At 43.0% G+C, this 22,856-nt stretch overlaps 1 protein-coding gene and 1 long non-coding RNA gene across 7 annotated transcripts in view; one reads left to right on the top strand and one right to left on the bottom strand.

The window, feature by feature from the left end:
* Positions 1–22,856, top strand: part of LOC309540556 — a 294,876-nt gene that overhangs the window by 64,018 nt on the left and 208,002 nt on the right. The window lies entirely within an intron of this gene.
* The window catches only part of KCNIP4 (potassium voltage-gated channel interacting protein 4), a 443,652-nt gene that overhangs the window by 222,476 nt on the left and 198,320 nt on the right, over positions 1–22,856 (bottom strand). The window contains exon 1 of one of the 6 annotated variants that reach the window (XM_082237484.1): positions 16,153–16,457. The exons of 4 other annotated variants lie outside the window; for them this stretch is intronic. In XM_082237484.1, the coding sequence (XP_082093610.1) occupies positions 16,153–16,210 (58 nt within the window). In that variant the 5' untranslated portion in view covers positions 16,211–16,457. Of the gene's footprint in view, positions 1–15,510; positions 15,532–16,152; positions 16,458–22,856 lie in introns of those variants that run through there. One more of the 6 variants, XM_082237478.1, reaches the window with a different exon arrangement.

The following is a 22,856-nucleotide window of genomic DNA, read 5'->3' as shown; positions in this document are numbered from 1 at the left end:
ACATCTGTTCAAGATAAAATTTTAAAATTATTAACCATCTGTTTTGGAGGGCAAGGAAGACAAGAGGTGAGCTGGTAATTAAGATTCCTTGTTGAGACACATGTAAGATATATTACTACTTATTTGTCATTTATAGATGTAACAATATATAGCTCTTTGTGTTCCATATAAGGACAGGAGGATATGGGTGTATCTCTTAGAATTAATTATAGCAATCAGCCAATAGGAAATCCAACCAGGCTGATTGAACAGAGGCAGCCACAGGAGGAGCAAAGGGGGCTGGATTAAGGGAATATAAGTGCTGGCCATAATGGCAGGAGGCCAGGCCAGAGCTTGGTAACCATATACCACTGTGCCTCTTATTTATTTGTCTGACAAATAAATTATTTTTTTAATTTCTCTGTTGCTGCGTTGAATATTTCATTCCAGCTAAGCGTTAACCACAAGCAGGGTGCTACATTTTATGGTGCCTGCGACTCGGATAAGTGGTCTGCTGGAACGCAGCCCCTTCGCCTTACTGGACGGGGTACAAGAGAGAGGACAACTGATTGCCTACCCAGCGCGCACTGGAAAAATTTTTTTCCAGGGGAACGCAGCAGTCTCGTCTGTCTGATACCCTGCCCACTGACGGCGACGGACCGGGGGGAACCAGAGAAATAAACAGGGAACCAGCTAAGGGTAAGTGCACTAAGGGGTTTTGGCCCTCCAATTAATTGGGAGGAAGAGAAGTCCTGATCAAACTTCTGCGTCTCAGTAAAGGGGAACTGAGTACGCTAGGTGGCTGGGTACATCAGATGGTGATCTGGTGTAGGGAAAAGGGAAGATTGGGAGGTAGAGTATGGTTGAAGTATCTGGCGCATTGCATGTGTGAGAAAGTACAATGTGTAGCTGACCTAAGTGTGGAGTGAGTACTACTTCGTTTCCCAGTAAGGTGTGTGTGTGAGTGACTGAGTGGATACTTCACAGGGCCATACAATGGGAGTTGGGGGTTCAAAGGGGGGAAATACACCTCTTAAATGTATGTTAAATAATTTTAAGAAAGCCTTCTCAGGGGCATATGGAGTCAAAATGACGCCAGAGCGCCTGAGAACGTTATGTGAACTAGAGTGGCCGAAACAAAATACTGGATGGCCATCTCAAGGAACCTTTGATATAAATTTAGTAAGCAAACTTTGGCCTAACATCGCCAAAGAAACTGGAGGGTGCCCAGAACAATTTTCATATATAGATTCCTGGCTGAGCACATTAAATAAAAATCCTCCATGGATAAGGGAATGCAAAGTCCAACGATGCAAATTATTGGCTGTAAAAGCCGAAGCTAGGAAAGGAATCTTGCCAAATAAACTCAAACCCATTTTTGAGGGACCAGAGGAAGAGGTGCTTCTATCTCCACCCTATGCTCCACATCGAAGGGAGCCTAATTCAAACCCTCCACCAGTTGTAACCCCAAGGCAAGAAAGTGGAACGAATAATGGGGGTGGAGTCACAGAACTTGATTCCTTGATAGATTATGATAAATATCTTCAGGAGGCATTGGAGGCCTATAATAAAGCCCAAGCAGAAGTGGTTATTCCACCTGTGAGTCCCAGTAGAACTCCATCTACAGTCTCTTTTAGTGGAATAACTGATTGCCTACCCCAAACCCCTGTACATCCAAGTCCTAGAGAATTATTACAGAAGTTACAGGGAGACCTTAATCGGTCAGCAAGCAATACAGCCAGGCGTATAAAGCTGCTAAAAGAACGCCTTGGGACAAATACCATCCCCTATGATTTGAGGCCCCTAGAGCAAAGCGAAGAGAAAGGTCACGTAGTAGCCCCTCTTAGAAGAGTATTTGATGCACTTGAGGAGCCTGTGCTGGTTAATGGGCAACCCGGACGACGGCCACCTCGAACTTCGACCCTTCAGTACATTCCATTCACAACTACGGATCTGATGAATTGGAAAACACACACCCCATCTTTCGCAGAAAAACCTCAGGCTATGATGGACTTGGTGACTTCAATAATAAATACTCATAGTCCTACTTGGACAGATTGCCGCCAGCTCCTGAATACTCTGTTCACCACTGAGGAAAGGAGAGACATAATTGAAAAGGCACAGATATATTTGCGTGAGCAGGCCAGAGTGGGAAATATTTATAATATTGACCGTCATCTCCAGGACAACTTTCCCTTGGAAGATCCTAATTGGGATCCAAACAATGCAATTCACCTGGCCAGGCTTAACACCTACTGCCAGATGCTTGTGCAAGGTATCTGCAGGGCATGCCAGAAGCCCACTAATATGTCTAAAGTCTCAGGAGGGTAGACGTGTTACCCATAACACTGTTTCGTGTTCGGTGCACACCCACAAAAAGACTTAAGTTGTCACCTTTTGAGCTCCTGTATGGGAGGCCGCCCTCCTTTGTTCAGGATATTCCAACTGACCTCAAACAAATAGGAGACCATGCGACACAGGGACAAGTGCAATCTCTCTCCCGTGTTTTTGTCTCTCTCCCGTGTTTGTTTGTTTGTTTGTTTTTCTTAACAGGTGGGCCCTCGAGCGCACGCCGTGCAGCATTGCCGTGCCGATTCATCAGCTCCAGGCTGGCATAGCATATGGGTGAAAGAGTGGAAACGTGATCCACTTGCACCTAAGTGGCGTGGACCTTACACCGTCTTGCTCTCTACTCCAACAGCGGTGAAGGTAGCTGAGGTGACCCCCCTGGATTCATCACTCCCGTTTGAAGAAGTCCGAAGGCAGTTGGACGTGCAAAGGTGACCCCTCTAATCCTTTAAAACTGACTCTCTCCAAAAACCCCTGTATCTAGCCCTACGGGCAACGGGCTAGGTCACGGGCAACATTAGACGACCGGCCTGCTGCAGCCACAACCTGGAAGCTGGCTGACCTGCGCACGCCTGAAGCTTGAGGAGCGTCTGAACCAGAGACTGTGAGCGGAAAGATTCTCTTATACAATTGATTGACTGCCCCCTTGTGGAACAATTATCAGAGATATTACACATTGGGGATCCTTGGGATATATGTTTTGGTCTTGGTGGTTCCCCATTTCTGTCACTGGGGGAATTATATTGGGACTAATATTTATTTGCTATCACAATAAGGTAATCTTTTGTGAAAGGAATGCATATGCTAGACATCAACATGATTTTATTATTAATCCTGATCCCTTGGGAAGGGGAAGGGTCCTTGAATCTGACCAAATTTGCTAAATATGGATTCCGCTATGACCACAATATGTGGGTAGGTTTAGCTGAAATGGTAGCCAATGTTGCAAATAGGACCAATTGCCTTGTTTGCTCTCTTGGGCCAGATGATTCAGAGGGAGGTATGCCCTTATTACCGATACCATTAGATGCCATTGGTATGGTAAGCGAAATGCCACACCAAACAGAAATACAGAATTTCCCCGGATGGAACTCAACTAAACCATTACGAGTTATACCTGTACAAGGGGAATTCTGTGTACATAAATCATCAGATGCAGCTGATTCTACCATGATAGGCTCTTCTCATTGTCACTATACTTGGGATAATATTAAGAATACCTGGGCACACGGTACTACCTATCGAACTCGGAATGCCTTGCCCTGTGCACCTCCTTTTATTCATGCATGGAAAGTGGTATGGAACATAACTGTGACAGAAAAAGGCAATCTAACATACTGCACTGTGAACTCTCTACCTCTTTTGCTATTTCGCCTTCTGTACTCCACATACCAAAAACCTCAGACCCGATGGTTGTGGTGGATATGTGGAGAATGGGCATACAAGAAACTCCCCTCCAAATGGAGTGGGACTTGTTTCCTGGGGTATTACCACCAATGTGGATTATGCCCACTAATTTGGCCAAGCGTACACGAAGAAACGCTGATATTTCTCATATAGCAGGAGGAAGTACCCAAAGTTGGAGCGGTACTGATGATTGGCCACCAGAGCGCATTATAGCCTATTATGATCCTGCCTCCTGGAATCCTGGTGAGCTCATACAAGGGGCACGGGATCCTATTTATAATCTAAAGAGAATAATTCGATTGCAAGCAGTAGTGGAACTTGTAACCAATGTAACGGCCCAGAGTTTGAGACATTGCATAACAGCTGGATGAAAGTAGAGCCGTCATTTTGCAGCTGTAAATGGGAATGGATTATGTACTTGCCAAGCAGGGAGCCCTATGTGGAGTCTTGAACTTGACAGGGAATGCCTGTTGCTTTAACATTTCAGATAATGGTGAGGCAATCCGTGTGTTGGCCACAAAGATGGAGAATATAGCACATGTCCCAGTACAAACATGGGAAGGATGGGATATGGGATGGCTCACCAATTGGTTACCTAAAAGGGATACTATTGTCTTGCTTGTTTTTCTTGACAGTAGTAGTGATGGTTTTATGTATGATGCCATGTATCATTTCATGTTTTAGAAGTACAATTAGCAAGATGATTTCGAATGAAACTCTACCTCATATCATGGCCCTATACAGAGCTTTAACTCAGGAATATGATGAAGTTCAAGCTATCAAGGACTCTTGGTGGCAAGGTCCTTGAGCTTGAAAGGGGGGAATGTGGCATCTGAATATAGACTGCATTTTTAATCAAGGCATATATTGGCTTATATCTTGATCAGGTTCCTAAATTAAATGGGCTTAGATTTTCAAAAGTATTCAAGCCAGGCAGAAGACCAGCAGTTTACAACCTTGGTAATGTTTTTCCTCCCAGACAAAGGGCCCCCCCTTGATTTATAGCAGAAAACAATTCTCAAAGTCGTAAAAGCTGAAATTACAGGACACTGACCCTACATGTTACAGAAGATAAAAAAGGCAGAGATAAACATAATTAATAGTTGGTAAATAGTAAAATAATATCAATGTGCCTCCCAGTAAATGACCCAGATCTTCTTTCTAAGGTTAAAAGGCCAAGACCAAATGGGGAAGCATCTAGCTGGCAAGTCTTTTTTTCTAATGGGAAAAGCAGCTGGCTGAAGGAGGGGTTGTAAACTGGAGAGGCTTCTTTTGAAGCTGTTTTTTTACTGAGTTCCTTTTTACTTTACAAAGGCCTTATTCCTTTTAAAAGGCTACCTATGTTATGTATTAAATATATTGTCTTAAATGTAATTATGCAAAGGATTTAAGAAATGCTAGATTTCATATAGTTGTATTTAGCCCCCCTTGTCAGACAAGAGACGCCAAAACGAGCCCGCATGACAGATGGCTGTCAGACCTTTGTTTAAAGACCTCCAAAAGGAGATATTTCATTGATGATGCATGAGAATATGAACCCAAGGTCTCTGACATCTGTTCAAGATAAAATTTTAAAATTATTAACCATCTGTTTTGGAGGGCAAGGAAGACAAGAGGTGAGCTGGTAATTAAGATTCCTTGTTGAGACACATGTAAGATATATTACTACTTATTTGTCATTTATAGATGTAACAATATATAGCTCTTTGTGTTCCATATAAGGACAGGAGGATATGGGTGTATCTCTTAGAATTAATTATAGCAATCAGCCAATAGGAAATCCAACCAGGCTGATTGAACAGAGGCAGCCACAGGAGGAGCAAAGGGGGCTGGATTAAGGGAATATAAGTGCTGGCCATAATGGCAGGAGGCCAGGCCAGAGCTTGGTAACCATATACCACTGTGCCTCTTATTTATTTGTCTGACAAATAAATTATTTTTTTAATTTCTCTGTTGCTGCGTTGAATATTTCATTCCAGCTAAGCGTTAACCACAAGCAGGGTGCTACAGTAGCTGCAAGTGGAAATAGTTACTGGCAAGATTTTAAAATTAATCTTTGTCACGAGGAAATCTGACTACATGTTGTTAGCAAAAAAAAGCAAAACAAAAACTTGAAACACAAATTTTAAGATTGTTGTTGTTTAGTAATGTCCGACTCTTCATGACCCCTTGGACTAGGGCACGCCAGGCCCTCCTGTCTTCCACTGCCTCCCTCAGTTTGGTCAAACTCATGTTTGTAGCTTCGAGAACACTGTCCAACCATCTCGTCTTCTGTCGTCCCCTTCTCCTTGTGCCCTCCATCTTCCCCAACATCAGGGTCTTTTCCAGGGAGTCTTCGCTTCTCATGAGGTGGCCCAAGTCTTGGAGCCTCAGCTTCAGGATCTGTCCTTCCAGTGAGCACTCAGGACTGATTTCCTTCAGAATGGATAGGTTTGATCTTCTTGCACTCCATGGGACTCTCAAGAGTCTCCTCCAGCACCATAATTCAAAAGCAGTTTTTAAGATACAACATGATAAATTTTGTTAATTTGTTTCACCGTGTTTTTCCCCTAGTTTCTCCTTTGAACTGCACCTTCCTTATGCTGCATTTGTTCTTAGCATCCGTCTGTCTCAGGAGATAATGGAGGAGTGCTGCTTTGGGAGTAAAGCCAAACCACTGGAGAGTTACAGCACCTGATTTGGCTGTAGAGACCAATCACTGGAGAGACATGTTCTGTTGCAATTGGGGCAGATGAAGGCATCTAGTTGTGCTGCTGCAGATGCACTAAGGCGTTTCTTCTCTCAGCGCACCTTCCAGTGGTCATTTCTCCTCAGGCCACTGCTGTGGATACACAACCTGATAGCCTGTCTCTGGGTGCTGCGGTAATCTTCAAAGGATTCTGATACAGTGGGGAATATACTGTTTTTAAAGGTAAAGGTAAAGGGACTCCTGACCATTAGGTCCAGCCGTGGCCAACTCTGGGGTTGTGGCGCTCATCTCGCTTTATTGGCCGAGGGAGCAGTTGCATGACTAAGCAACTGGCGAACCAGAGCAGCGCACGGAAACGCCATTTACCTTCCCGCCGGAGTGGTACCTATTTATCTACTTGCACTTTGACATGCTTTTGAATTGCTAGGTTGGCAGGAGCTGGAACCGAGCAACGGGAGCTCACCCCATCGCAGGGACCTTCTGATCGGCAAGTCCTAGGCTCTGTGGTTTAACCCACAGTGCCACCCGCGTCCCTGTTTTTAAGTCACCTTTAAAAAACCCTTTTTCATCTCAGCGCTTCTTCTGGTTAAGCAGGTTAGGGTTCAAGGCAGACTCAGTGACAAATATTTCTTCAAGGAATGAGTGTAAATGTTCCTGGTATTCAAATGGCACACCAACCCTTTTTAATATGAAAAATATTTTAGAAAAACAATTAATAACATACTCAATTTCTAGATTGATAATCTACTAAACTTTTCTATTGATAATCCATGAATAAAATAATTGCTCGGAAACTGGAAGCGATTCTCTTGAAGTTTTGGTATTTTCACCATCTTCCAAGTTTGGCCCCTACCCCATTTTTCATCTCTTTCCTTTTGTGTATTTCCTCCCCCCCAAAAAAACCACAACAACCCACATTCATTGTCCTTGTGTACTAAAAACTTCCAATAGGCATCACAACTGGTAAACCACAAAAATATTTAAGGTAACTTCTTTGACAGAGGTATGTAAGGTATGCTGAGGGAATTCAATAAAGCACATTAGAGTACATTAAGAACAATGTACTAAGTAATAAATAAAGAGTTTGAAACTGAAGAAGCGACTGCTAAAATGGATGCCCAGCATGCAGAAATCTGGTGTATCTACAGCTGGGGACAGAGAGTTGCATAGGAGATCACATCCTGTCAAAATAATAATAATAAATAATAATAATAATAATGGTGGTGGAATTCTTTGCTATTGATGAATAACCTGGCTGTAAAAAATAAATAAATTGTAATGGAATCCTGACAGTTAAGTCCAGTCGCAGACGACTCTGGGGTTGCAGTGCTCATCTCGCTTTACAGGCTGAGGGAGCCAGCATTTGTCTGCAGACAGTTTTTCCAGGTCATGTGGCCAGCATGACTAAGCCGCTTCTGGCGCAATGGAACACCGAAACCAGAGCAGCGCACAAAAACGCCCTTTCTCTTCCCGCTGGAGTTGTACCTATTTATCTACTTGCACTTTGACATGCTTTCGAACTGCTAGGTTGGCAGGAGCAGGGACCGAGCAATGGGATCTCACCCAGTTGCGGGGATTTGAACCGCCGACCTTCTGATCGGCAAGTCCTAGGCTCTGTGGTTTAACCCACAGCGCCACCCATGTCCCTTTAATGCAGCCATAGCTGCCAGTTATAGTAGTGGTAGCCACCTACTCAAATTAGACCCATTGTAATGAATGGACTTAGGTTAGCCATGGCCATTAATTCTAATGGGTCTAACTCTTGGGTTGGACTAGTGACGACTGCCACCTAAAGGCTTTACCAAGAACATTTTGAGTCCCGCTCATCCCAGTAGAGAATGGCATCCGAAGCAAACTGCTACAGCTCTAACTTGCAGATCATTTATTAACACTGATAATGTATTCTCCAGCTGCTCAACTGTGAAAGCCAGATTAGTGAATTCTATTAATTACTATATTCACAGTTATTTTAGATTTACAATATGAGATGCAAGGAGAAAAATCAATTAAAATAACATTAAAATACAGAAGCCCTGGAACTGATGTATATAGGTACGTTTTTATACCAGATGTTATGTATGTATTGCTATGGCAAACAAACCTTCATGTTTATTTGCATTGTTAAAAAACAACAACTGTCCTGTCCTTCTGAACACCAGGTTGGTTTGTGAGGGGCGGAAAACCTATTATGCTTAAAACAGCACAATAAATGTTAAGTTGCAGCTTTACATGTCTTAATTAAAAAAGAACATCTTTTACACAAATTCCACAATAATAAAGAAAAATAGGTTTATCTACAGTGCCATTCAAAAAGTCTTAACTACTGTGTTTTTTTAAAAGCTTCGCTGAATATGGATATGAAAGCCATGTTCCTTGCCGCCGGGTTTAATATCCCTTATTTGATTGCTTTAATTAAAATGCAAATTTAGTTATAGTGCAGATGCGGAGACAAAAGCTTTGAGGAATATAGCATATTATATCTAAAGAACTATTAGCCCCCACATCATAACTGATGAGATTACTGCCACTGAATTGCAAAATTAACGTTCATTTCTTCGGAGCTCAGCAGAGATTATAAATTAAAGCAAGGCCTCATTACCACCTAGAGTTTTAATTTCCACAAACTACACTTCAGAACACTTAGAACTTACTGTGAATAGAGGAAACTTCAGCATTGTCACATATTAGAGTTTCAGATCAAAGCAGCGTGCCCTTTAATGGCACATCTCCCCAGGGGAGAAAAATCACGCCTCTGATGTGAACCTGTGGAGCCTGCTATCCCTATTAAATGGAGTTAAAGTAGACCAATTGTGTGATAAATGAATCCCTCCTGATGGAAGCTGGAACGCTTAGCGGGTTGAGGCAAAGGCACAAGTTGCTTGAAAAGGCAAATATAGAAAATAACAAGCTTAATGCACACTCAGAATTGACTCCAGCACTTCCATCTTTGGGGGCCGGACAAAACTAGAAAAATAGTCAGCCGTTCTGTGACCAGTTTATCGGGCGGCTGTCGAGACCCCTGGTCTGAAGTCAAAGGACACCAAGGGACCACCCAGAGAATGGCAGATGATGGGGGCAATTCACTATTTGAGACTCAGAAGACAGGCAGAATTTTCCTTCCTGACCAATGAACCAGCAAACAAACATCATCTCTATGCAAGCACTGCGTCAAGGAGGTGGTACTGGGAAATATCTCCTTGCTTGGCCAAGGAAGGAATTGATGAATGGAAGTAGCCCCAGAAAAGGCAGATATTGCTCCTGTTTTGTTTTGAACCTCAGCGGCTATGGGGTGTGTTTTTATGTTTGGGGAATGTGCTATACACATTTGGATGCTCAGCCAGAGATCTATAGATGACGGGCAATATACAAATTTAATAAAATAATTTATTGAACGACTACCACATTTAATGAAGAAATATTAGGAAACATGATTAAATAAAAAAAAAACATTTCCTTCACATGCTGAATATTCTTTCACAGCTTTGCTAAATAAGGGAAGTATTAAACCCCACACATATATTAAGTAAAATAGAAACATCACCACCTGATCCCACCCCCACTCACCATTTCTCCCCCTCCCCCTCTTTCCCCCTTTTCTTCCTAATGTAACACTAATGTCTCAACAAATGAAACTGACCTGTAGAAAATGTTACATACTTTTGTAAACCAAGAAAATCTTAAATAAAAATACAGTGGACGCTCAGGTTGCGAATGTGCATCCTGCAGCATTCGCAACCTGCAGCTCGCGTCTGCACACACATGGGTTGTGATTCGGCGCATCTGCGCATAGTGCGATTTAGTGCTTCTGTGCATGCGTGACCGCCAAAACCCAGAAGTAACCTGTTTTGGTACTTCCGGGTTTCGGTGGTACACAACCTGAAGCGTCTGTAACCCGAGGTATGACTGTATATAAAATAAGGGAAGTATTTGCCTGAATGAAAATGTATCTTATACCCATGCTGAGTAAGAAGATTGAATGGCTGCTGCATAAATCAGGCAAGATGCTCTATTTGAATAAAGACTTTGTCTTTAACTGTGCCGATAAAGAACTCCAGTGTGGAATTTTAATGACAGAGATTGGACGTGTCTCTGTGAGCTATTTACAGTGGTGCCTCACAAGACGAAAAGAATCCGTTCTGTGATTCTCTTCGTCTAGCGGTTTTTTCGTCTTGCGAAGCAAGCCCATTGACGGATTAGCGGATTAGCGCTATTAGCAGCTTTTAGCGGCTTATTGGATCAGCTGATAAGCGGCTTAGCGGCTTAGAAAAAGGGGGGAGGGGAAAAAACCCACAGGAACTTGCAAGACATTTTCGTCTTGCGAAGCAAGCCCATAGGAGATTCGTTTTGCGAAGCACCTCCAAAACGGAAAACTCTTTCGTCTAGCGAGTTTTCCGTCTTGTGAGGCATTCGTTTTGCGGGGCACCACTGTATAGCCGCAGCCCATATGCAATCTGGGAACAGTGGAAGGAATGGAATGTGAATTGTAAACACTACAGAGAACTGAACAAAGGAAGATATCAATTCATTCTCCCGACACACCAGGTCTCAGAACAATGCTTATGAAGGACTACACACACAAAATGGATTTTATATTTATGAGAATTAACAGAGGTGCTGTAAGTAAGGAGAGATGAAATGGCTATAGGAGAAGTGATGGACATATGTTTACAACAGGAGCGGGAAACCTGATTATTTTTAAGAAACTGAATTAAATTAAAGTAATTTGGTCTGATTTGTAATAATGTGGAAAACCAATAAAAATATAAACCTTCTACTCTAGTGTATCAGAGGCTTTCCCTAGTGTAAACAGAGGTATTTCGCTATCACCTACGACCAGATCCTTTTAACTAGAAATGCCAGGAACCAAAGCCAGCACCATCTGAGTGCAAAGGATGTGCAAAGTATATCACTGTCACAGCCTTCCCTGCCCCTGCCACACTGCGCACTGGAACAAGAATATTAAACATTCAGCTTAGCATATTCTGCAATGAGGTGATGAGGTACAGTTCTACCACCAGTTAAAAATTCACAGCAAATTAGCAGAAGAGGTGTGTTGAAAGGGCAGATGTGCTGCGTATTAGGCAACACAGCCTCAAAATAACTGCTCATACTTTCTGTCAAAATGGCTGTTGTTTCCTCAACCATACTTTCTCTGTTACTAGATACTACAATTCTCTTTCTTTTGCTCACAAGATAGTCTTAACCTTTTATCCTTTCATCTCAAGGAGAATTATCTGTCTGGGAATTCATTTCCCCCTCATAAATAGTATTGTTTTCCATCTTGCTTTTGGAAACTCTTAACCTGTCAGTGGATGATACATAGTTTTTACCATTTAATTTAGATTCCCATTCATTTTACTTTAAATCCATGCCAGTATTGTGGATTTTTCAAGATAACACAGTGTTTTCTTTGGAAACACTCAAGCCTAAATCTGCGACTGGATGGTTTGCAGAACTGTCAGTTTTCTTTATTTAACCTATATTTTCCAGTGACATGTATAAATGTTGGAGCATAAATTTAATCACAAGGTCGAATCTTCTCTTTGTTTCCATGGAATTTTATTTTGAAGTTATAAATACAGGCCACACAAAAGGACAAATATAGCAAGACAACAAGAGCCCATAAATAATTCACTGATTGCAATACTTAGTATATCTGGATATGCTTGTGGGATGACGGTTTATTATTTATTTATTTACTTGTACAAATTTATATCGTACTTAGTCTTAAGGAAAACCCCTTAAAAACAAAGAAATAGCAGCTTCTATAAAGGTTTCAAAAAAGTGAGCAGGCACTTGGCTGCCTGTGAGATTGACTTAGAAAGTGATGTAATTTCAGCTATTCATAATAAAGTCACTCTTTCCAAGACCTCTGCATTGGCAAGAAGGCTCCCTTTTTCTGCATAGAGGAGAGATGGTATTTTATCCAATAATTCAAACCATCTACAGCCTTTCACAACTATCCAAGCATGAAAACCCTGGGGTCTGTTGTGAGCTACAGGTGACGGATAATGTTAGCAGAGACAGGCCAGGATCCAGTTTAATTTGCCAGCATTCCCAGTTAAGCACACTCTCCTAATTGCTAAGTGTCCAGTGATGTACTCTGGTCTATCACAGTGTTAGACCCACATCAAGCCATCTAGAGTTGGGGCTGGGGGTAAGCTGGAGGGGTACATGCCAGTGGCAGGTGGGCCAAAGAGCAACAGATGTGAGTCTACCTTCCGGCCATGCAAAACCACACAAACCATGGACTCAGCTACACTGGCAAAGAAAAAACGCTTTTTGTGCATTGTATATGCATTGCATGTTGAGTCCCACAGTGCCACCCCCCAATAATTCACACTTCACACTTCAATTTTTGTTTAAGGTTTTGGGCATAATTTTGGCCACAACTTTATTCAAATAGAAAAAATGTGAGTGGTTGCTTAGGCATTGGTTATGACTATCTGTCCTTGCCCCCCAAGGACAGAGCTGGCCCCTTCCAGACACCACCAGAAGCCAGCGTGGGAAACAAGTATTGGGTGAGAAATGAAGCTGGGAATCAGACCCACACTTCTCACCCTCATGTTCTTGTGGGGCTTGCACGGCCCAACTCCGGCTCCACGGACAAGGACAAAAAGAATGGCAAGCCCCTGGATTCCTTTAACGGAATTCCCTTTCCGCATCATTTGGAGGAATAGGCACTTACCCCTCCAAGCACCAATTTAACCAATGCCTAACCGCCAACCTTACAAGTTGTGACGATTTGCTACGCAGTAGGCAAAAACCAAATGGCACCAGCCAATCAGCCAAATGGCAAAATTCCTACCAGGCCCCCGCTCAAAGGTGGACGACCCCATGACAGGCATAGCAAGGTCAAGTGAACCAAGAAAAAAGAAACCACCCTATAAAAGGGGGGGGGGGTGATCCGGTGCAAAACGGCCAAGAGGACGTCCCATCGTCTGGCCCCTGTATTTAAAGCCTCTGACCCCTCCTCCGAATTGGCAACAATCAAAAATCCCCAGCAACCCAATTAACCCTTTTAAAGCTTGGGTTCCACCAAATCTGCCTAGTCATGACACAGTGGCCTGTTCCCCCAACTGCAACACGTGCTCTCTGTTAGGGAGAACACGCTTTATAACACTGACACCAGATAGCACTGTGGGGTTCTGTTTTCGCCACCCCTATTTCTCTAAGTTTACAACGCATTTAACAAACTCTCATTTGATGCGTCTACATCCAACCACAAGCAAATCTGTGCAGAAAAGGAGGAGAAATTGTCACAGTTCAAGGGTGCTGTGCAGACAGATAAAACTACTTCAATATCTGAATGAGCGTCTCCACCCCCATCGTTCTACCCGGACACTGAGGTCCGGCGCTGAGGGCCTTCTGGCGGTTCCCTCACTGCAAGAAGCCAAGTTACAGGGAACCAGGCAGAGGGCCTTCTCAGCAGTTGTACCCGCCCCGTGGAACGCCCTCCCATCAGATGTCAAAGAGAACAACAACTACCAGACTTTTAGAAGACATCTGAAGGCAGCCCTGTTTATGGAGGCTTTTAATGTTTGATGTATTGCAGTATTTTAATATTTTGTTGGAAGCCGCCCAGAGTGGCTGGGGAAGCCCAGCCAGATGGGCTGAGTATAAATATTATTATTATTATTATTATTATTATTATTATTATTACTACTACTACTACTACTACTCACAGATGGGATTGGAGCAGGTTCAGTGGGGTGTGTGGCATCCCCAAACTCGGCCCTCCAGATGTTTTGGGACTACAATTCCCATCATCTCTTCCTGTTAGCTAGGGATGATGGGAGTTGTAGTCCCAAAACATCTGGAGGGCCGAGTTTGGAGAAGCCTGCCTTAGGGCAAGGGGAGAGTCTTGAACACCAGATAGAGAGGCCTGGAGTGTTGCTTTCCACTCCTGGGTTTGAAGTTCCCTAATCCTGATCTACAGGGTAGTTGTCTGTTATTCTTTGTGCAATTATGCATGCTCTGAGGCCAGAATCAATGTGAGATTTATTTATATTCTGTTGTTTTATTTGGAAGTGCCCAGAGCAGAGTACACAATCATAAAGCTGTTATATAATCAAGAAAAGTACACCAGTTTCTAAAAGCAGGAACAAAATACAACCCACATTTCAAACAATGCAAAAATCAGAAAGCTGGCAGCAACAAGGCTTGTTATATACCAATACTTGTTCCAGTAACATTGATAGCTGCATATTAAACGCCCATCGAAATGAAAGCATTTTCAGTTTTTAGGAAAGATACACAAAGGCGGAGCCTGGTGAATTTCAAATGGAAGAGCATTTCAGAGTTGCAGGGCCGCTTCAAAGGTCTTCTCTCTCATGCTCACTTGCCCAATCTCCCAAGATCACACTGAGAACAAGGCCTCTGACACTGATCTTAATTTCCAGGCAGAACTATATGGATACAACAGTAGAGTTGTGCATTCTGACCTGTGAGCACTGGCAAGTCAAGTGCCACATTTTGGACCAACTAGAACTTCAGGACTGCCCTGAAACATAGCCCCGCATACAGTATATTAAAATAGTTCAGTCTGGAGGTAATTAAAGCATGCTTGATTAAAGCAATCCAAGCATCCTCAGAATTTATAAACACACCACTTGCAAGTTTCATAAAACAGGCCAGTAGTTATCTAAGGTGTTATTCTGTGCCCCTTTACCAAAAGGCAAATTCCACTGAGCACAGCGGAACAGCAGACCCATGTATTACAAATGAAGTCTTGTGTATAACTTTTAATTTGAAAACTATATCCTTGTGAAAATACAACAGGCAAAACACTAAATGCCTTTCTCTGCTTTCACTTTGCATACAATCAAACATAAACAGCTACCAAAATGCTTATGATAAGATTAAAGAAAACTGACTACCTTATATATTTAAAATTATTATTTTTTATTAAGAAAAGAGTCTAGTAGCCTAGTTACTTCTCAAAGGCAATTCAAAACTACAGGAAAATTCAGCACACATTAAAACAGTCTTGAAATATATATTTATTACTATGCTGTAGCCTAGAATGATCACCATGAAGATGAACATGAGAACAGGAGGAAAAGGAAGTACAGATATAAGCTCACATTGCTATAATCCTTGTTTAGGTTGGCTTTCATTTCAACGTGGATGACTTTCAAGTGAAAACATTGTGCACCCCAGCAGAATGCATTCTAAAGCTGACATTTCCAAATGTTTCATTCTTATAATAAAATTATCATCAAAGGATGATAATACCATCACTAATGCTATTTTGCTATTTTAATTCATGGCATCCCAGACAGTTGAACATTTACTCCTGTTTTCTTTTCACATGTGACCTGAACAATTAATTCAGTTATAGAGTCTCTTAAAAAACCCTTTTCTCAAGGTACTTAACCTCTGGGCCACTACTACGCTGTTTGAAATTAAAACCTACCAAAAGCATCAAGGCTTCTCACTTATAAAAAAAACCACACACACACACAGCGATTTTTCTTTTTAAAGCACAATCACCAATTCTTAAAACCCTGCTCCAATGTTACATTTCCACATCCAAGTCTAGTTACTGCTGGGGCCCCAAGCAGCACACCTTCCCAGGACCACAGCCTTGAACAATATTCTGTGGAAGTTTTAAACGTAGCGAAAAGTGGCACAAGCAAATAATTCTTAAAACAAACGGTTTTGCAGACAACATTCCTCACACCAGTTACAAATGTGTAAAAGCAAACAAAGCACCAGCCTCTTACCTCTGCTGTACTTCCTCTGTTTTGCAAGTATGAAAAAGGTCACCAAGATTGCTCCCATCTCCACAAACTTCAGCCCCAAACTTGCTGGTCCTTCACTTTAGAACTTCCTTTATCACATAGCGCAATTAAAACAATAGACTCTTGCAAACCAAACACAGGAGAATTCTGCAGCCAAGTAACAAGGCTTCAGACTCCTTAACTGCCTGCATCACATCTGTTAGCAATATACATATTTAAGAGCTGTGCTCTCTAGCTTCCTAATTTCGATTCACATGCTTTGGGGAGTTCAGAGACCTGCTGCAAAGGGAGAGCTGGAATGGAAGACAGCATATAGCCCCATTGTCTATATGCCATGTAGGTTAATTGAGCTTGCAGCTGCTGCTACTTTAAGAAAGCTCTGAATCAGTGCTTATTACAGTGCAATTTTTTATACTTTCACACTTACTAGTGGGCTGGTTATATTAGTGGAAAGCTGAGAGCTAAGGCAATATAACAGATAAGAGTGTGAGCCTGGAAGTCTCTGGAGTAAAATCTCACTTCAGTTGTGAGTTCAACAGGTAAGGTGCCTTCTTAAGCAAGGCACAGTCATTCAGTCACCACACATAAGCCCACTTGTAATTCTGTGCCTCCTCCGCTAGAGGTCTGGAGGGCGGCAACAAGAGAGCGAGCCTTTTCTGCAATGGCTTCTCGTTTGTGCAATGCTCTTTCAAAGGAGGTACACCTGGCACCTTCATTACATATCTTTAGGCACCAGGCGAAAACATTCCTCTTCTCCCAGGCCCCTGGCTAATTAATCTATGGCCCTTTAAACCATAGCTGTCAACCGTCCCTTATTTGGCGGGAAACTCCCTTATGCCAGCGCTGTGTCCCGCTGCTGTCACGGATTGATGATGTCCCTTAAATTTCCCAGGTTTCATGCTCACCTGGCTTGGGAGCAGCGGCTTGGGGTCCTCTGCTGCGAGAGCGCGCGCATGAGCTGCCGCATCTCTGTCTCTCCCTTTTCTCCCTCAGGGGCGCGTCGTGAGGAGATGGGTGGCGGCGGGCGGGCAGGCAGCCCCTCTCTTACGAGACTTCCTCCGCACTGCCAGGGAAAGCCGGAGGCGGCTGAGGAGGCGGTCTGAGGGAGGAGGAAGAGATGGGGATGGGGAGGGATGCAGAAGGGTGGCGCTTCAGCGGCCACCGCGGCGCCGCAACCGCCTCATGCCAGGCTGGCGGGCGAGAGTCTCCCTCCCTCCCTCCCTCTCTCTCGGGCAGGGAAGGGCCGATGGAACTCCTTGCACCAGGACGACAGCAGCCCCAACATGCATAAGCTAAGCAAAATCCCTTATTTTGGCTGCTGATCCCTTATTTTCAAGGCTGCTGGTCCCTTATTATCAAATCTGTAAGTTGACAGCTATGCTTTGAACTGGGAGGGGGTATTGTTTTTGTTTGTTATTATTGTATATATGTTTGTGTTTATATATTGTAAACCACCCTGTGATCATCAGAAGAAGGGCAGTATAGAAAATAAGTAAGATAAGGAGAATATTGCCAAGTAGCTGTATACAGTTGTGGTAAGGTATGAAGTGTTTTGAACATGCAGAGGCATAAGGTGGGCACTTAGGGCTTGCCAAAAATTAGGAAATTGGTCAGCAAAAATATGACACAGATTTGCATAAAATTTGCATATGCCTATGAGTGCATGCATGGAAATAATTTCCATAATTTAAAAACTAATACAATACTGTCTCACTGTAGTGAGGAAGACTGGGACCAGTTGACCTGTGTGCCTGCCCAGTTTGTTGTCCAGGTGCTAAATACTCATGAGCCAGCATTCAACAAAAGAAGTTTAAAGATTGTCTCAAGGCATATCTAAAAAAAATGTATAAACACTGACAATTGGTGTTATAGGAATTCTAAGGTCTTATATATATATAAAATAAACATTCATAAATGTAGAAGGTGAACATAAACATAAGCATATAAACCACGTGTCTGAAATAGTACAGGAGAACAATCCTGAAGCCATCTTGGCTCTTCCAGTAACCTCAAATATTGTCCCCACTGTCTCTTTGCTCACAAACCCTGTCTTAAGGGCGTATTTGTATTTGAATAGGGTGAGCCTGTGACCTGGATTCAGGAACTAAGTGTTTAGCATCTCGAAAGGAATGGCCAGGTTGCCCAGGTAAAGCAATCAAGTGACCATTATCAGTATCCTGCCAGACAGGATTTCTGCTGTAGCCCGCCTCCTTCTGTGATGTATGTATGATGTTTTGAGGGGTGGTCTTCAGCTACAGGGTGGGTAATTTCAAAAGTCTATATAAGGGCTTGCACACCATTGTTCTGGGTCCCTCCTGCCTCCTGTGTGTGGTTAGTGAGCACCCTGTTGCAACAGTTAATAAAGATTCCGGCTTACTAGCTGCCTCGCTTCTCAATATTCTCTAGTTGGCCTCTGTTATTTTCTCCTACCAATTGAGAACCTACCGTACTTAAGGACTCTGTATGGCTTCTTGGATACCCCATAATGGGAAAAGGAGCAGTTTTATCTTATAACATTTGGGAAGCAATGGCCTATGAGTGCTTCAATTGGAGAATAGCCTTTACCAAAGGTGTCATGGGCTTTGAAGACGCTCAGACTCAAGACGAAAGGGAGAAATGAGCTAAGAGGAAAGTGTTAAGTTGTGGGTGAACACATCAGACAACACAGCGATTCTTCAAACAGCTCTTGTTTATTCAGAGGCCAGAACAGAACTGAACTGAAGAGCTCAGTCAGCCTGCTTATATAGAGCTCCAGAACAACGTAACTGTAGCAACTTTCTAAAACTATCCAATCACTGAACGTCACTTTCGATCCTTCATTTGCATACAAACTATCCAATCATTGAACATCACTTTCGATCCTTCATTTGCATAACTATCTACAGTATCCCCCTGCTGGCCCAGGGTGAGAACTTCAGTACATAACAGAAGGCACGCTTGGCAAACCCTCACTGTGATCAACTCCCACCCAGAAACCTATGTCCCCACTGTGGACGGACATGTGTATCCAGAATTGGCCTCCATGGTAACTTACAGACTCACTGTTAAAACCGTGTTCATGGAAGACAATATTACTCAGCTACGAGTGATTGCCAAAGAAGACTGATGAGCAACTTCAAGGCCACACTCATCCATCTTACAGTTCTTTATCTGCAAGCTGGATTTGGGACTACAGCCTATCCAAGCAGAAAACACATATCCACCCTACAAATGTTCAGTATTATTTACATAGCCGTGTAAGTGTGCATAGTATGTTAGAGAGTACCATAAACAGAAGACTGATCCCTGCCCCAAATAGTACACTGTCTCTTTAAGACTTATTAGTTAACTATTATTATTTGGGCAATTTTTAAACAAAACTCTTAAGAAGTTTACAACATAAATTAAGACACCATAAATTGAAAAAGCAAAGCCAACCAAATTCCCATTCCGCCCCCTGGACTTATGCTACCATTTCACTTGTAAATACAGCCTATTTAATGTTATGTATCATATTGTTTTCAAATGAAACCTTTGCAAAATACAACTGTAAGCATCTCCCCCAAGGAAAGACAACAGACTTACTGTGCTTACATGTGTAGAGCTTTTGTTCCCCCACAGTGTGGCAGCAAAGCCTTTAGCAAAAGAAAGCATTTGCCTTAAAACACAACACCATAGGTTGCATAGAGTGGCAGAAAAGAGGCTGCGACTGGATGCTATGGATGTTGTCAAAAGCAGGGAGTTAGTGCGGTGAAGCTGGAAGATGTGACTATCTTGGCAGGGCAAAGGCATATGGCCAAGGATTTTGGTACTAGGCTCCAGCCATCGGTAACTGGTTCAAACTCCAAAGTTCTTATACCTATTTAATGCCTTTTAAAGCATTTTTCGCAAAGCAGAATCTAAAGTTAAACATAACAATACAGTGGTACCTCAGGTTACAGACGCTTCAGGTTACACACTCCGCTAACCCAGAAATAGTACCTCGGGTTAAGAACTTTCCTTCAGGATGAGAACAGAAATCGTGCAGTGGAGGCAGCGGGAGGCCCCATTAGCTAAAGTGGTACCTCAGGTGAAGAACAGTTTCAGGTGAAGAATGGACTTCCAGAATGAATTAAGTTCTTAATCCGAGGTACTACTGTACATAAAACATTTGAATAAAACACAGGAAATGTGTGTTTTAAAAAGTCACAAAATATTCCTGGGTAAAATGATTTTTTAAAAACCACAACAGATAAAAGAAGCAGTCAACCCAAGCGTCTGAAGTTCTAGGCAAGCCCAGTTGTAGAATATAAACCCTCTTTCAAGATAAAACCTGTGACAGGTGGAACGAGATAAGCCTACAGAATATTTTGGAAGCCTTCAGTATTGCTCTCTAACAGAGCTTGGGTGGCAACAAATGCCACAGAAGTAGCAATGCTACAGAGAATTCCTTCTGCCTCGTATCTGGCATATTTTGGTGACTCTTCTGCTCTGATCAGGTCAGGACCTCAGCAAATGTTGAGGGAAACTCCTCACAACCAGTTAACAACTGACGCGAGGTCAGAAGCGCAATGACAAAGGGAATCTGAAAAGAAAAGACTGTGTTCAGCCAGGATCAAAGCATGAAAAAGCAACCCAGAAGTTCTAAGTAGAGATCAGCAGCAGGAAAGGTCAGTGGAAGGTAACATCACCACAGTTAACCACAAGTATTTAGGACATGGTGAAGAACAGTTTTGGGCTAGGAGGCTGGCTCTTTATCTACCCCAATGACTCTGGGCAACGTATCACCAGTTTGAAATCAAAATGTGTAGGCAAAAGCGTACCACTCTGCAAGTCTCAACAGAGCCTGGAAACCAGTTGTGCCAAGTAGCAGGTCAGCAGAGGCAGGTGTTGCCTTCATGCCCCTCTGTGGGTGCCCAGAACATCTGACTGGGCCCTGAAAACAAGATGTTGGATGACAGGTGCATTCAGTTTGATCCAACAATGTTCTTCTGAGGTTCCAGAGCAGGAGTGGCCCAACAGTTGCCATTGGACTACACGTCCATCATCTCTGCCCAATGGCCATACTGGAGGACCATAGCTTTCCTTACTCTGCTCCTGGAGGCAGTTTCTCTTCTGAACTCTGGGTGTTCACTGCTGAACAAGTGAGTGAATGCATTTCCTTCTCTGGGAAATATCAGATCCTTCTTGGTGACTGTGGTTGCTGGAGGAAACTGCTGTGTGGACCCACCTATAGACTGCTCTGCCCATTCAACCCGATAACAGACCATTAAAGCACTCTGGGGCAGCTGAAGTGACTTAATCTGATTCAAAACTTGCTGAGCGAACACAACTCTTCCTGAGATCCGTTCAATATTAAGTTAGTACCACAAGGTCGTCCCTAATCAGCACTTAATTTTAGTGTATTGTCATAAAGTGATATGAATCAATTTCATAAATCTTTAACGATTGCTCTTTAAAGAATTGAGATTGTCTGCTGCCTCAAGCTATTGCATACCCCTGTGTTAAAGGTTCCTTGTTACTTTCCCATCCATCAATTTACATTTCTAAATACTGAGACAGCCACTTCCTAGCTGATTACACTGTTTTGTTTCAGGTGGACAACTGTATTGAATTGTTGGATTCCTGGACTGATCCATTTACAGAAACTTTAACCTTACATTCTTAAGTCGACCATCTTCAATAGTGGGAAAGCCCACTCAGATAGTGGCCAAAGTGATGGAGGACAGGTGGATCTGATAAGAGGCTGCAAGCCTCCAGCTGGGGGGTGATGACTTATAAACGTCACAGGCCCCAAGGGGTGGGGAGGAGCCTGAATAAAGCAAGGACAGTCTCTGGAAGGAGGGTGTTGTATTGGGCGCCAACTATGGCTGATTAGCCCATATATGTGGCAAGTGAGAGTCTGAGGCAAGCAGGTCTGGGCCCTCGTAGACTCATCAAGTGCCCTCACCATAGTGCAAGTGGAGATGCTAACTCAAGAACCAAGGCTAGCTGCTCACCCTCTTAAATACATCATGGCACTTGAGAGCTTCATGCCCACAGTGCTTGGGATGGGAGTTGGGATGGAATGGATCTTTGACTGTGCAGGGTTCAATATTCTCCAACACACTCCTTGGCTTAGTGGAGTGTGCTTTTGTGCCCTGGTCACCAGTTACTATTGGGTCTTCTAGTGACATATTCTTCTGGTCTTCTGGTGATATATTCATTCATTGCCTATGGAACAGGCTTCCTCAACCTTGGCTCTCCAGATGTTTTTGCCCTACAACTCCCATGATCCCTAGCTAGAAGGACCAGTGGTCAGGGATGATGGGAATTGTAGTCTCAAAACATCTGGAGGGCCAAGGTTGAGGAAGCCTGCTATGGAAGTTGAGCTTCAGATTTTTACTTGGAAGCATTTAATATGGATTTGTTGCTATGTCTGGCAATACTTGTGAATAGAAGTGGAACTGAAGTGCTATTTTTTAATGCTATCTGAAGGTATAAAGAGAGTGAGGGGGCCAAAAGACAAAAAGACCTACATCTTCACCAAAGAATGGGAGAAGTTCTGCTTTCTAGGCTATGAAAGAGAAAGCACAGCGCTATTTTTCTAGAAAAAGAGGTGCCAGAACTCACTGTGAACGCCTCCCTTGTTCTCCTATAATGACAATGGCACTCACCTGAGTTCTGGTGAGTTCTGTCTTTTTTTAAAAAAAAGAACCAGGAAAGTGATTTGCTTCATCTGCTCTGTG

The sequence above is a fragment of the Podarcis vaucheri genome, assembly GCF_965113315.1.
Source record: "Podarcis vaucheri genome assembly, chromosome: 9".
NCBI lineage: Eukaryota > Metazoa > Chordata > Lepidosauria > Squamata > Lacertidae > Podarcis > Podarcis vaucheri.
This window is presented reverse-complemented; position numbering and strand designations above follow the sequence as displayed.